At 39.0% G+C, this 15,486-nt stretch overlaps 2 protein-coding genes across 4 annotated transcripts; both read left to right on the top strand.

Annotated features, from left to right (window-relative positions):
* Positions 1-7,589: 7,589 nt before the first annotated feature.
* On the top strand, positions 7,590-11,857 carry LOC121792512 (G-box-binding factor 3-like). 2 transcript variants are annotated; one of them, XM_042190495.1, is made up of 12 exons: positions 7,590-7,723; positions 8,375-8,540; positions 8,703-8,747; positions 8,863-8,961; positions 9,036-9,116; positions 9,287-9,450; positions 9,612-9,633; positions 9,704-9,752; positions 10,241-10,485; positions 10,767-10,853; positions 11,179-11,304; positions 11,389-11,857. In XM_042190495.1, the coding sequence occupies exons 2-10, from the start codon at positions 8,481-8,483 to the stop codon at positions 10,818-10,820; spliced, it is 819 nt and encodes a 272-aa protein (XP_042046429.1). In that variant the 5' UTR covers positions 7,590-7,723; positions 8,375-8,480; the 3' UTR covers positions 10,821-10,853; positions 11,179-11,304; positions 11,389-11,857. The 2 variants fall into 2 exon arrangements, with proteins under 2 accessions (XP_042046429.1, XP_042046427.1); XM_042190493.1 differs by having other exon boundaries at positions 9,585-9,633.
* A 533-nt stretch (positions 11,858-12,390) lies between these two features.
* Positions 12,391-15,161, top strand: LOC121792538 (ubiquitin-conjugating enzyme E2 28-like). Of its 2 annotated transcripts, none has more exons than XM_042190521.1 (5): positions 12,391-12,548; positions 12,630-12,727; positions 13,488-13,615; positions 14,364-14,468; positions 14,857-15,161. In XM_042190521.1, exons 2-5 carry the CDS (start codon positions 12,658-12,660, stop codon positions 14,998-15,000), a joined length of 447 nt encoding a protein of 148 aa, XP_042046455.1. In that variant the 5' UTR covers positions 12,391-12,548; positions 12,630-12,657; the 3' UTR covers positions 15,001-15,161. The 2 variants fall into 2 exon arrangements, with proteins under 2 accessions (XP_042046455.1, XP_042046456.1); XM_042190522.1 differs by having other exon boundaries at positions 12,430-12,548; positions 12,634-12,727.
* The last annotated feature ends 325 nt before the right edge of the window (positions 15,162-15,486 follow it).

The following is a 15,486-nucleotide window of genomic DNA, read 5'->3' as shown; positions in this document are numbered from 1 at the left end:
ATCATCATGGAATGATCTTTCCTCACTTACACAATCACACTTTTGTAGAATGGGGCTTATATTCTTTGACTGCATATACTCCCTATGTCCCACAAAAATATGCGCTCTTTCCTTTTTAGTCCGTCCCACAAGAATATGCACTTTCTAATTTTGAAAAGTCTTTTATCTCTAATGAGGTGAGACTCATTCTCCACTAACAATACTTTAATTACTTTTTTTCTCAAGTCTCTCTTTTTTACAAATTTTACATTAAAACTTGTGTCGTCCCCAAAATGCATATTTTTTAGGGACGGAGGGAGTATTTTTCTTGGTGAGCAGACTCTTAACAGATAAAATTAATGAGTATAAGTATCACATACGGTTGAAGGTGATGATTAGAGCATCCACATCCGTGCTCTTGCCAAAGAGCACAGATGTGGGCCCGGACCCACATTTTTTACTTTTTTACTCCCTACTCTTCCCCAAGAGCACAACACCCACATCCTTGCTATTCCGCAAGGACGTGCTCAAGGGTCCCACCATTCCATTATTTAATTTAAATACTTCAATTATAACCCCGCGACCTCCAGTGCCACCAGCTAACGCTGCGGCAGGAGTCAGAGATGCACACAGACGGTGGCATAAGGCGAATGAGATGGCTAAGTGCTATATGTTGGCATCTATGTCATCAGTACTCAAGCATCAGCATTCAGCCATGGAAACTGCCGCCGAGATCATGCAGAATCTGAAGAATCTTTTTGGTACTCAGAATCGAACGGCTAAGTCTCAAGCCTTTCGGAGTATCATGTCGAAGACTATGAAGGAAGGCTTGTCTGTGAGGGACCATGTCCTCGAGATGATGGGCCACCTCAACCAAATTGAGGTCTTGGGAGGGACGATCGATCCCGAGTCCCAGGTGACTATTATCCTTCAAAGTCTTCCACCTAGCTTCCAGCAGTTCAAGCTCAACTTCAAGATGAACAAAAGGAACTACACCTTGGCAGAGCTGTTGACTGAACTTCAGTCGGCAAAGGACCTTATGATCTAGGCTAAGGCGGCCATGATGACTTCGGCGCCTCGTTTCTCTGGCTTCAAGCCTAGCCCGGGAAAAAGGCAGGCACCGAACTCGGGACCGGCCAAGATAGCTAAGGGAAAGAAGAAGAAGAGGGCTAACAAGAAGCCCACGGAGAAGTGTTTCAAGTGCGGAGAGAAGGGGCATTGGAAGCCAGATTGTCCTAAAAAGGGCAAGGCTACAGGTATGCACCAAGCTTTAGTAGTCGATTCATGTTTGGCTTCGAAGTCCACTTGCACTTGAGTTATTGACACTAGAGCCACTGATCATATTTGTTTTGATCATGACTTAATGCAGGTGACAAGACGGCTACGTGATCGTGAGATCGAGGTCCAGCTGGGCGACGCTACAAAAGTGGCGGTCGTAGCAGTGGGAGACATTTATTTGCGTTTTAGTAGTGATAGATTTTTTATTTTGAAGAATGTTTTGTTGATACCTTCTTTTAGAAGAAATTTAATTTCAGTTTCTAAATTAGTTTTTGATGGATATTCGATTTCTTTTAATGACAATTGCGTTATTAAGAAAGATGGTTCTTATATCTGTCGTGGTATCATGGAAAACAATCTGTACACAATCACATCTATACAGTTTAATAATCGCAAATCAGAACTCAATACAACATCGAAAATTTCAAAGAAACGAAATGAACCTTCAAGTTCAATGAACGAAAGGTACTTATGGCACCTTAGACTTGGTCATGCCAATGAAAGGACGATCCATTCTCTTGTCAAACAAGATCTTATTAAAGATCTAGAGGAGGAACCTTTTCATAAGTGTGAGTCATGCTTAGAAGGCAAGATGACCAAGAGGCCTTTTCAGGCTAAGGGCAATAGGGCCAAGGAAGTACTTGAGCTCGTTCATTCCGATGTATGTGGTCCAATGTCTACTGAGGCAAGAGGTGGTTTTCGATACTTCATCACATTTATTGATGACTTCTCGAAAATTGGATACGTCTATTTGATGCGCCACAAGTCAGAGTCTTTTGATAAGTTCAAGGACTTTAAGACTCTTGTGGAGAAGTATCATGGTAAGAGTATCAAAAGCCTACGATCTGATCATGGAGGCGAGTACCTCAGTGCTGAGTTTTTGGACTACTTGTCGGAGTCGGGAATTAAATCCCAACTGACTGCGCCGGGCATGCCCCAGCAGAACGGCGTGGCTGAAAGAAGGAACAGGACCTTATTGAACATGGTCCGATCGATGATGAGTTATGCACGGATACCTACTTCGTTTTGGGGACATGCCTTGCTTTCTGCAAGCCATATTTTAGACAATTTACCATCAAAATCCGTACCTACTACTCCTTATGAGTTGTGGACTGGGCGCAAGCCCAATCTAGCACATCTCAAGATTTGGGGTTGCCCGGCTCATGTATTGGAAAAGGATCCAACTAAGCTAGGATCAAGGACGGAGGTATGTTTGTTTATAGGGTACCCCAGAGGAACGAAAGCTTATGAATTCTTTAGTCTCCGAGATAAGAAAGTTATTGTGAGCACTCACGCCACATTCTTAGAGGAAGACTATGTAATGAATCATAAACCCAGCAGTGAAGTGACTCTTGATGAGCTAACTTCTGTCACAAATTTCATTAACCAAGAACGAGTACCAAGTGTACAAACAATTCCAGAAACTTCAACTTCTATTCCAAGAATTGTAGTGCCGCGCCGCAGTGGGAGGGTCTCACATGAGCCCGAAAGATACATTGGTTTGGGGGAATCTATGGATCACTCCTCAGACAGCAATGTATTAGATCCCTGGAACTTTGCGGAAGCGCAGACAGATGTCGATCATTGCGAATGAGTGAAAGCAATGGATTCAGAACTACAATCTATGATAGACAAAGACGTCTACGATTTGTCCGTCCTACCCGAAGGCTGTACTGCCATTGGGAGAAAGTGGATATATAAACGTAAACGTGGATCCGATGGACGAGTTAAAGTCTTCAAGGCAAGACTAGTGGCTAAGGGGTATACCCAAAAGGAAGGCGTCGATTACGACGAGACTTTCTCCCCAGTGGCCATGCTCAAATCGATCTGGATACTATTGTCTATAGCAGCTTATATGGATTGGGATGTATGGCAGATGGACGTTAAGACTGCGTTTCTAAATGGCGGTCTTGAGGAGGCCATCTACATGGAACAACCCGAAGGTTATGCCATAAAGGGCAAGGAACACATGGTTTGGAAGCTTAAGAAGGCCATTTATGGCTTTAAGCAAGCATCTAGATCATGGAACCAGTGTTTCGATCAAACTGTTCGCAAGTTTGGGTTCGAAAAATGCCCAAGTGAAAGCTGTGTGTACAAGAAGGTTGAAAATGAGAATGTAGTGTTCTTAGTTTTATATGTAGATGACATTCTTCTAATTAGAAACAATAAAAAGATATTGTCATCAGTACGAACATGGTTGTCAAACCAGTTTGAGATGAAGGATATGGGAGACGCGGGACACATCCTCGGGATCAAGGTTCTTAGGAATCGAGAAAAGAAGATGTTGTGCTTATCTCAAGAACCTTACATCGAAACAGTACTTAGTCACTTTAGCATGCAGGACGCCAAGAAATGTTTCTTACCTTTTAGACATTGCATCCATCTATCTCAAGAGATGTGCCCCAAAACGCCGTCTGAGATACAAGCAATGAGAAGGATTCCATATGCTTCGGCAGTAGGAAGTCTCATGTATGCTATGCTTTGTACGAGGCCTGATATTTGCTTTGTTGTTGGCATGGTGGCAAGATATCAGTCGAATCTGGGCCAAGGACATTGGACTGCCGTAAAGAACATACTCAAGTACATTAAACGGACTAAGGACTATGCTCTAGTTTACAATGCAGTCGAGCTCTGTCCTTTGGGATATTCTGACTCAGACTTTCAAGCTGATCAGGACTCGAGAAAATCTACTTCAGGATATGTGTTCACCTTAGGAGGTGGAGCCGTAATTTGGAAGAGTGTGAAACGCATCGCGGACTCGACCATGGAAGCCGAGTATGTGGCCGCTTCGGAGGCTGCAAAAGAGGCAGTATGGTTCAAGAACTTCCTTATGGATTTAGGTGCGGTTGCGAATCTGCCCAAGAGCATCACGGTTTATTGTGACAATTCTGGTGCTGTGGCAAATTCGAAGGAACCAAGAGCTCACAAAGCGAGCAAACACATAGAGCGGAAGTATCATATCATAAGGGATATAGTGCAGATAGGAGACATACAAGTGGTCAAGATTGCGTCAGAGAACAACCTGGCAGATCCTTTTACAAAGGCATTGGCGGTAAAACCATTCGAGGGCCACGTTGAAGGGATGGGAGTTCGACTCATTCAAGACCTCAACTCGCTTTCAGTATAAGTGGGAGAAATTTAACGTGTGCATACTATTTTGTATACTCGAAAGCTGTTTTGAGTATAAGTGGGAGATTGTTAGGGTTTGTATACTAGAAATCACCTTTCGAGTGATTGAATACTGTAAAACTCTAATAATTATTTTCCAATGAATGCAACAGATTATTTTTGTCATAATGTTGTTATGTTTTACATTTAATGGATGTTTATTGCATATTTAAATGTATAAGCGAACATAACATAAGTCTAAGTCTTTGTTCTAGTAGACCGGTTGTGGGCTGCGCTCAATTTAAGGTACGCGGTCAGTGCTGAACAAAGAAAAATAAGAATTTCACAACCCAGATAGACCTAGACTCCCTATCGTGAAAGGTTGCAATGTCAGTCCGATTATTTCTAAGCCTTATTGAAATATGATGACGTTGGTGTGGTATAGCACTGAATGGATCTAACAGCAAAACGAGGTCTTGATAATTAATTTCTTAATCAATGTATATTAGCATTGAGCATACGATATTGAGTATCTACTACTTTGACTTAGCAAAGGTGCGGGTTTTTCGTCACCCAACGATCCAGGTATATTGGGTAGTGGTGATTATTGTCTAGCGGTGCTAGGATTGCTATTATGTTGAATCGTGCGCGAGGAGAGTCTCGTTTGATAACATCCACAAGAGGAGCTCGAAACGAGGTTTTATTATTCGGAACCTAGCTAGTTGGAGTTTAATTACTCTATGAATAATAAATAAGAGTTTCTTGCTAAGTCCACTCTTGGAGAATAAAATATATTAATTAATTAAGTGATGTTTCTATCTTAAGCGCGGGAAATGAATTAAACAAATAAAATGAAACCCGGAATACTTGTAATTTCGGATTTGGAAAGGCAGTGCAATATTACTTCTGTAGTAGCTGCTTGTAATATTCCAATATAAGCTTATATTAAATTGTGGGTTCAATTTAATTAGTAAAAAGCTAATTGGGTGAGGCCATGTCCAAATTTTTCCTTAGATTCCTGACTGGCCGCAATATGTGACTTTATAAATAGGAGAATAAAGGAGACAGAAAACATAATTATTATAGCAAGAATTTTCGTCCCCCTCTAGAAAGAGAGAGAATTCGAAAATTGCTCCCTCCGTGAGCTGAGTTCTGTCTTCGTTATTCGAGTCCTAGTATTCTGGTGAGATTTGCCCACACAAATATCAGTATACAGTCCGGGACACCAGTCAGAAGATCAGAGGTCGAGTACTGAAGATCTTCACGTGGAGACGGAGCAAGCCATCATCGATTCTTGATTGAATCAACGAGGTAAATTGGCTAATTCCGTAGTGAGCATGTTTTAGGGATTTTATATGCTAAAGCATGTTTTAATTCAAGTTATGAGCATGATACATGTGATAATTACGCGAATAGAATTTGTCTAAATAATCTGCTAAATAGATCAATTTTATTTGATCGGAACTCCTGCACGCTTCCGCTGCCAACCCCTTCATGTACATGATGTCAGAGATATTCTTAACGTACCACAGCCGAGACGGAGCCTTCACAATGTTGAATCGGGCTTGAAGGACCCCAAAAGCTCTTTCGACGTCTTTCAGAGCTAACTATTGACGCTGCGCAAAAAGAACCCGTCTCGGGTCTTAGGGATTGCTGAACGTCTTCACGAAAGTAGACTACCTTGGGTAGATACCATCGGCGAGATAGTAACCCATGTGGTATGCATTTCCGTTGACGGTGAAGTCGATCGCCGGTGCTACACCATTCAAAACATCATTGAAGAGTGGTGAAGAATAGAGCACGTTCAAGTCGTTGTTGGATCCGGCAACACCGAAATATGCATGCCAAATCCATAGGCGGTAGTCGGAGACCGCTTCAAGGATAAGCGTTGGGCTTCCGCCTTTGTGGTCGCTTAAGTATTGCCCCTTCCAAGCAGTCGGACAATTCTTCCACTTCCAATGCATGCAGTCAATGCTGCCAAGCATACCGGGAAAATCGTGGACTGTTTCGTGAAGATGAAGCAGCCGTTGACAATCTTCGGTGGTGGGTGCCCGAAGGAATTCCTCACCGAAAACAGAACGAATGCCGTCGCAGAAATTTTTGAGGCATAGGATTCCAGTTGACTCACCCACATGCAAATACTCGTCGAAGAGGTCAGCCGTTTGCCCAGTAGCAAGTTGTCGGATGGCACAAGTACACTTCTGCAACGCCGGGAGACTTTGCCGACCGGTTGCGTCTCTACTTGATTGAAAGTATTCAATACGGGCGAACAATGTGTTGACAATAAGCATAAACAACCGTTTTGACATGCGGAAACAACGCCGGAAGTAATCTTCCTGAAACCACGGCTGGTCGGAAAAATAGTCGGCAACGAGCCTTTCGTTGGCTCCCTCCCGCTCACGAGGGATGTAGCGGCGAATTGATCTAGTTGGTCGAGGAGGAGAGGCGGGGGTGGTGGTGGCGACATAGGCTTCATAGGCGGCACGATATTGTTCATAGTATTATTGTTCTTCGCGCTCCGCTTCAGCCATGATATCGGTGAAATCCATTTTTAGAGAGGGTTTGAGTGAGAGAGGAAGATGTAGATGAGTTGTAAGAAAAATGATGAATGAGAGATAAAGAGATAAATTTGATGTGAAAAATGGATGATGAAGTGTGTATTTATAGATGATTTTGGGGTTTTTAAAAATTTAAAAAAATCCAAAAAACGGTAAAAAAAACGGCTATATTTTTGGGAATCTGAATTTTTTTTAATTTTTGGTATTATTTTCGATTTAAAAAATATAATTCCAACGGAAAATCCGTTGGCGAATAGAAACGCGCCACGTCGCCTGCTCAGGGCACAGATGCCGTCCGTCCCAGCAAGCCCCGCTGCGGATGCTCTTAATACCAGAAGTATGTCTCGAATTATCATTTGTAATATCAAAAGTATGTCGAATTATCATTCAAATAATAATGTGATTACAAAAACTGCAAATAATGTATTGGCGTACTCGATAAAATATCAATCTTAATAGTGTAAAAATAAAGAATAGGCAAAGAAAGAAAGGAATTATCTTAGCCGGTTGAACCAAAAAGCGTTAGGCTCGCCAATTTTTATTTATCAAAACATAATTGTGATTAATAAATTTAATGCAGGAATTATGAGATTGGTTGCGGTAGTGGGGTCAAAGTCAAATTAGTTGGAATATTCCGAGGATACGTGTCAGTGACGTGGAGTGTCTCAAATCTCCACTACTCTCTCTTCTTCTCCCCCGCATTTTCTCTTCCTAAAACCTCCCCCAAAATGCAATTTTAACCCTTCAGCTTTGTCCAATACCTTTCGCCTTTTCCATATATCTTCCTATAATTTTCTCAGGTACGTAACGTGAATCTCTCACTGGAATTTTCAAACTCTAAAAATTCCTCTCTCTCTCTCTCACACATGTTTTACTTTTAAATTCTAGCACTTTATGTTTTTTTTCCTTGGAATCGTTGTAGGCGCTAGAGAGCTAGAGAAACAATGAGCTGACTAATTTATGGATTATGATGAGTATTTACTTGGAAAGAAGTTTATGAAATTCGTGTGAAGATTGTAAAAGATCATAATCATATTATCGCTTAATTTGTTTATAAGGTATTGCAAAGAAAAGGGATTTAAGCTATAAACAATGTATCCAATAAGAAAAGGAATTTAATCTGTAAATAATGTATCCAGGTGCAGATTTAGAATCAAGTCATTGCATGTATTGAATTACCATATGTGACTCTTATTTGAGTATGCCTTATTCCTGATCTTCAAACAGACTGTTTACATTATCAAAATTTGACCTTTTAACTGCATATCTTCATTATTTAGATAACAGTGTACTAAAGTTAGTAGTTTTTGCTATGATCTTTGGATTTTCAAATTAATATAGAGGAGGCTACTGGATGGCCTCAGCCCTCAAGCAGTTTCCCTCTAAAACGAAGTTGTAGCTTGAGCTTCTCTTCATGTGATATTAATATCATAAGTGTTATGTGTCTGCAGGCTTTCACTATGCTGAACACTGAAGTTCATACCGACTTGGTTTGAAATTAATAGACGTTCTTCAAATTTCAATTGCTCTTGATTTGATCTGCAACTAGTACTTATCATGAGAAATAGTGAAGATGATAAGCCTTGCAAAACTGAAGAAGCATCGTCATCAACGAAGGTGAGTATGAAATAAGTAACCTGAAATCTGTTTTCTTTTATCTGCTATGAGAATACACTTTGCTGTCTCTTTACTAAAGCGCATTTCAAGACTGAACTTTGCTGTCTTGTTATGGTTCATTTCTTTCACAAAAACATTTTTAACCAACTTTCACATCAGCAGGACCAAAGTACCGCCCATGTGTATCCCGACTGGGCAATGATGCGAGTAATGAGTTCTCCCATTGACCCTTTAATCCAACAGCAATCAATAATTGGTCAAAAGTTTCTTTCATCATATTTAATGGTTTATTGGTGTTACTTATTGGTTTTTTAATCATCAGGCTTACTGTGGCCCACAATTTACTGTGCCACCATATCTTAACTCAGCTGTTGCTTCTCCTCATATTCCTCCACCATATATTTGGATATTACCTCCACAGGTAGTCTCCTACTACCAATTAAAAGGATATTCGATTTCCTTCACTTTTTCCATAACAAAATCTTCATATTTCAGTATATGGTACCTCCTTATGGGGCTACATACCCAGGATATTATTATCATGAGCGAGTTTATGGGAATCCTGGAGTTTTGATGGTAAGTTCTTCAACAAATTAAATCATAGCATGATTAGTTCAATCATTTTAAGTTTCTTTTTGTGTCCAAAAGAGAAAATGTCTGCCAGGATAAACATATTATATAAATGTCTGAGGGAGTCGAGAGTTAGCGAGGATCAGAATGTAATATTTAAATGTATGGGTGTATAGGCTGGTACCTCTTTTAGCATAGCTACACCTGCTGAGTCATCAGGAAACACAGATGGAGGCTTCATGAAGAATGAGTCCAAAGATTCTCAAGGGTTTGCAGTTCCAGTCAGGAATGGAAATGCTGAAAGTGGTGGACATGGACTAGATCTCAGACTGTCGGAAAGGTGTGTTGATAATGTCTCTTTATTGTGTTAAAAGTGATATAGACTCTGTTCCGGGTCATTTTTTAAAGATGTTAAGACACAAGCCTTCTTATCGACTTATTTTACTGAATGCCCAAAAATTGTTCTTATGATAGTGAGGTGACTGACAACCCCATTGACAGAACAAATGGAGTTACAGCAGAGGTGAGGATCAATATGGTGCCTGTGGTTTGAAAATTACCACCTTTGTCTTAATATGTTGTCATTATTATAGGCTGGTCGGAGTGGCATGAAGAGAAATCGAGAAGGATCTCCCAAGGGTGGTAAGCTTCTGTAAATTTCTATGCATTGTAAATTTGGAAAATACTCAATGGTAGAAAGTTTGTCCTAGTAGAAATCTTTTACCTAAATGCCTAGCTTTAGATGCCAAAGTTCTTTTAACCATACGTCCATATCCGGTTGTATTTTGCATTGTATTATTGAGGCATATGTGTTATGCCTTCCTAGGGAAGAGAAAAAATTTTAGGGGAAGAGAAATCGTTTTTACAAGCAGCGTGTGTCTGTTAGTGTCCTCCATTATCCAGTCAATATGGTATGTTGATCTTATGTCACTTTCTGATGCCTTGTCTAACAGAAATCAAAGATAAATATGCATAATATTCTCAGATTTGTTAATGGTAAAATTTGTATGTGTGTTTTAACCTAATGTTTTACTTTTATCGCTGCGGTTTCCGGTAAGTAGTTGCATTATCTATGATAATAGGATTCTCTACTTGGTTCATACCGTTGTAAAATAATTCAACCTTTTCAGAAACAAAAGGTGGCAAGAACCAAAAGAAAGGCAGTGCTGATGTTGGTCAAGGTTATGAAAGTATGAAACAGGCGTATAGTCCCACATACACACACTGTTCTAGGATTGGTCAAGGTTATGAAAGAATAAAAACAACAGAAAATGCAAGTACTGTTCTAGGATTGAAGGAACCTTCTATTCTGGACGTGAAGCCCGTGAAAACTTATAATCCGCGGTCATCGATTGCAAATGAAGCCCAAATGCAGGTTTAAACATTGTCTATGACTAATCTCTCTTCGTTGTCTGTGCTTGTTTATACTCAATATTAATTAGTGAAATATATGAGGAGTATTCTGGTCTTCTTAAACTGGCAATTCCAAAACTGATGGAGACACAAATCACCTTCTAAACTGCTATGGTTATAATAAAAATGTGTACCGAAACCACTCACCAAATTTGTATAAAAATACAGTAAGCATAAATTTAGCCTCAGATTGTTTAATTTTTATGCCTGTCATCCTCAACTTGGCTCCTCACTCTCCATCAGGGTACACCGGAGCAACCAGAGCTGAAATTGGAGAAGAGGAAACAGTCAAATTGAGAATCTGCTAGAAGATCGAGGTTGAGAAAACAGGTATGTCTACTACCTCAAAAAGATATCATTTGTGTGAATTTATAAGCGCGAATGTTTCGTGGAACTGTGTATTGACCATAACCTTGTAGTTAGGTGATTTGGCATATATTTAGTTGTTATGATCTAGAGTACTTATTATACATTGTCTCTTTGAATATTAAAGTGGTCTTCTCCAAAATGTCTTTTCTTTGTATTATAACTTCTAGATGACTTTGACTATCTAAATGAAATTATTTTCATATCAAACCCGATTTCTAAAGCATTCTCTATTGATAACAAAGTACATAAACAACTAAAAGTTTCAACACTACTTTCTTTCATCTAGGCTGAGGCTGAGAAACTAGCCACCGAAGTTCAAACACTAATTGCTGAGAATATGACCCTGGAATCCGAGTTAGATGATCACATGAAGTCCTCCTAGAAACTAGAGCTTGAAAATGGCACACTACTGGTATGCCTCGTTTTCGTTTCCTCTCTTAGCTTATCCCTGAGTTTGCCACCCCAAACACCTCATGAAAATGTATTGATTTTGCAGGAGAAACTAAAAGATGCTCGACCAGGAGAAGTAAACTTCCTCAAGATTGATCGTATGAGGTCACAACCAGTTGACACGGTGAACCTACTTGCAACGGAGAGAACGGATGAGGATGGTGATTCGTACGAGCAGAGAAGCCCGGTAGCAAAGCTTCATCAGCTGGTTGATTTACCTTTCTTGTCTTCACGATTGTTCTTAGTAAATCTTTTGGTTTTGGTATAGAAACCCTGAAATCTATTCACACTCTGAGTGGTTATGACTTATTTTGAGTGACTGAAACAATCACCGCTCTTTCACACAAGCCTTATTAGATACAGTAATATTTTAGATTTCAATTGTGTAAATACTCCATAAAAAATGGAATAGTTTTGCGGGGTGGCCATTATGTGGTTGAATAGTTTTATTGCTGTATTTATACCATATCAAGATTGATGCTACAACTAAATCTATAAATTTATTTGTAATTAAATTATTTTTTGTTATTTAGATTCTCTAAATTGATTCTGAATTATGAAGTAATAAAATTAGTCAACTTGGAGGGTTAATTTCATAAATGGTTATCAAACTAAAATTCTTATATTAAATTAGTTACTACAAAATTTAATTTATTTGAAATGAGCATTAAATTTATATTATTTGTAGGTATAGGTATATAAATTTTCTTTATCTGATAGTAGATCATTTTTATATTTCTACCACGACGAGTCATCTTATGCAAAAGCAAATCCGGTAGAATCAAATTTAATTTACCCGAATCATAAAATTTTAAATCAAAATGTTCTATTTTTAAAGTTAATACCATTCCATTTGTTTGATGAGAATTCCTATTCGATTACTTTAGAAGATGTTATCATATTTTTATTCTCTTTTTTGATAGGTTCTTTTAATTAGATTCGTTTAAATTTATAAATAAATCATTGGCGTGATAAATTATTGGAAGGGGGAATAAGACAAGCCCATATCAGATGAAGACAGACCAATCATTCGAGTAAAAAAAAAGGTTAAATCACAAATTATAGTGCACATTTAATATTGCATATTTAAAGTGAGGCTGTATTCACCAAAAACGAGTTTCATCGCGTCAAGATCAAGAAGGCGGCAGCTGAACAAGAACGCAAAGGCGAATCAACTGAACAAGTCTTCGTCTCTCTCCTTGGCAGGTAAATCGTCACCAAACACTGCGCGTTTTTTCCCTTGTTTATATCTCACAATTTTTCTATCTCTTTCTGGGTTTCTTGAAGATAGTCAAAAGATCGGATTTTTTCTTCGATGGCTTCAAAACGGATCTTGAAGGAGCTCAAGGATTTGCAGAAGGATCCTCCCACTTCTTGCAGCGCAGGTTTTTTTCTTCTCAATTTTGGTTTTCCTTAATTTAATTTGGCTTTATTTGGTGCGTCTATGTGCTTTTTGTTGTTTATTGATTTTTTTTTAATTTCAATTTTAGTTGATTGAGAATTCTAAGGGTTGATCCATGGCATTCGTATGTAAATGTGCTAGAAAATAACATTTTTTCACAGATATTTATTTTTTTCTTTTAAAAGTCTCCCAATTACAATTTTAAGATGGCCCGATATCTTGTGGAGTTTGTTAATGTTGTTGTTTTTGACCAATTTTTTGGCTGGTGAAAGATCTTTGTTAACTGTATAATTGATGTTGAGTAGAAGTTGAGGACTATTAAGAAGGTAAAAGGGGGAAAGAAAGACTAGATTTTTTTGGGTAAATACCAAGGTTATCCACCGGCGGGCCCAGTGACTATTTCCCGCGCTGATTTTTAGGCACCTCAATGAGTGGGACAGCTGGCCCAAGGATTTAAAGCTGCTCCATACCCAAAGGCATGGATCGATCCCAGAAAGACTAGATTTTTAGTTGTTTTTGAAAACGATTAATGATATTCGTGCCTTTTCTGTTTTCTAGAAAGGCTGCTGCTAAATTCCCAAGGACATTTGAGTTAAATCTATGCTGCTTTCAAATTAAGATTGAACTTGCAAGTTATGGAGCTATTCATAAATAATTTGATTGATATCTGTTCAAACCACCTTTTCTTGATTTAGTTGCTGTGGTTCCTAAGGGGAATTCATACTTCTTTCCTATTGTAACAGGACCTGTTGGTGAAGACATGTTTCACTGGCAGGCAACAATAATGGGTCCACAGGATAGTCCGTATGCGGGAGGAGTGTTTTTAGTGACAATCCATTTCCCCCCGGATTACCCTTTCAAGCCTCCAAAGGTGGGCTTGTTAGATTCTTTCTGAAATTGTTAACTTACCTCTTCCGAAATGACACTATATGAAAAACTATGTCTTTGTTCTTGATTAATAATTTTAGATCCTTGTATGAAGCTGGTTGCTTACCATGGAATTCTCAAGTAATTGCCTGTACAGTGTAATTTAGTGTAATAGTTTCTTTGAACGGTGTGTTGGAATAAGTCTTTTTTTCTTATGTCTCTACATCTTGTTTCTTAATGGATCTGAGTTCTTTGTGTATTTTGAGCTTTAAATTTGATGCTGTTAGAATCTTGGATATGTTCTTAACTCTCCCAACTTTTTAATGTAGTCTGGTTGTTGTTTCTCTGCAGTATAATGGTATTTTCTCTTGTATGCTCCACAAAAAATTCTTGATTTGGGAAATTATGTGGATAGTTGCTTATGTCTTGTGGAGAAAATTTGTCTGAAGAATTTGGGGATAGTCTCTCATCCCAAGCATCCCTTTAGTTTTCGTCCGTAACATGGATCATTGCAAATAATGCTTCTTGGGGATAGTCTCTCATTTCATAATGTTCTGTATGTAATGTGGATCAATGCAAATAATGCTAAATTAAGCAGGAAATTAGTGTTGAAAAGCTCCCCGATTGCTTAATGAATCTGTGACAACTTCCTTCCACATTATGCTTCTTGTTGGCTTCTCTTCTAACATCCCGAGCAATTTCACGCTCGGCTCAATATATGTCCCCTTATTCTTTTTGGTGAAATTTTGCAGGTTGCATTCAGGACAAAAGTTTTTCACCCAAACATCAACAGCAACGGTAGCATATGCCTCGACATTTTGAAGGAGCAGTGGAGCCCCGCCTTGACAATATCCAAGGTTAATTTTACATTGCTTCGGTGCCTTTTCTCTTGTCATTTAGTGAGTCACAAGTTTACACTTAAAACTTTTGTTCCCCCAAAAAATAAGTTCATGTTTACAACTTATAAGAATGATAACAACGATAGGATTGCAGTATTCTTTGAACATATCTATCCTTGCAAAGGTAAGGATAAGACAGACGCTGGGGACGCGGTCCCTTGTTCTATCCTTGTGGAGGAAGAACCAAAAGCTCGTGAATGTAAAGGAGGACTCTCGTCTATAATTCCATCCTTTTATTGTGTCTTTTCCTTTGAAATAATCATATTAATCAAATCAAACAGGATGCACATGTGCAAATCAGTAGTTTATTTGTATCTCGCGTGCTTAATGTTATATATACTTGCAGGTGTTGCTCTCTATCTGTTCGCTCCTAACGGATCCGAACCCTGATGACCCGTTGGTGCCTGAGATCGCTCATATGTACAAGACGGATAGGGCCAAGTACGAGCAAACTGCTCGGAGCTGGACTCAGAAGTATGCTATGGGTTAATCCAATCCCCTCATGAATTAGATTTGCATTTATGTAAAAAATGATGTGTTGTTTCTCTGTTCCTGCAACGGACTCACTCATGTGTAAGACCCCTCTTGAAACTGCTGCTAATGATGCGTTTGAACTGTTGATATTGAATTTCTGTTGGCTTTGCTTTATTATCATTCTTGTTGATTGTTACTCCTCCATTTTATTTTAGATAAATTTGCAATCTTCTGTGTTTTCTTGAAGCCAAATCTGTATTGTAATGACCTGAATTTTTATTTAGTTTTGTGTTAAATCCTCTAAATTCTGTCCCACATCGACTTGGTGAAGATCCCATCTAATCTATATAAGTGTGGATAACCCTCCCCCTTATGAGGCCTTTTAAGGGGTGAGTGGCCCATTTCTAATATGGTATCAGAGCGGGCCTAAGTCGATGATGGTTTTCTCTTTATCTCTTATCTACCTCACGAGTGGAAGACCGATGTCCTTTCCGGCCCACAT

This window comes from Salvia splendens, chromosome 2 (assembly GCF_004379255.2).
Source record: "Salvia splendens isolate huo1 chromosome 2, SspV2, whole genome shotgun sequence".
Taxonomy (NCBI): Eukaryota; Viridiplantae; Streptophyta; class Magnoliopsida; order Lamiales; family Lamiaceae; genus Salvia; species Salvia splendens.
This window is presented reverse-complemented; position numbering and strand designations above follow the sequence as displayed.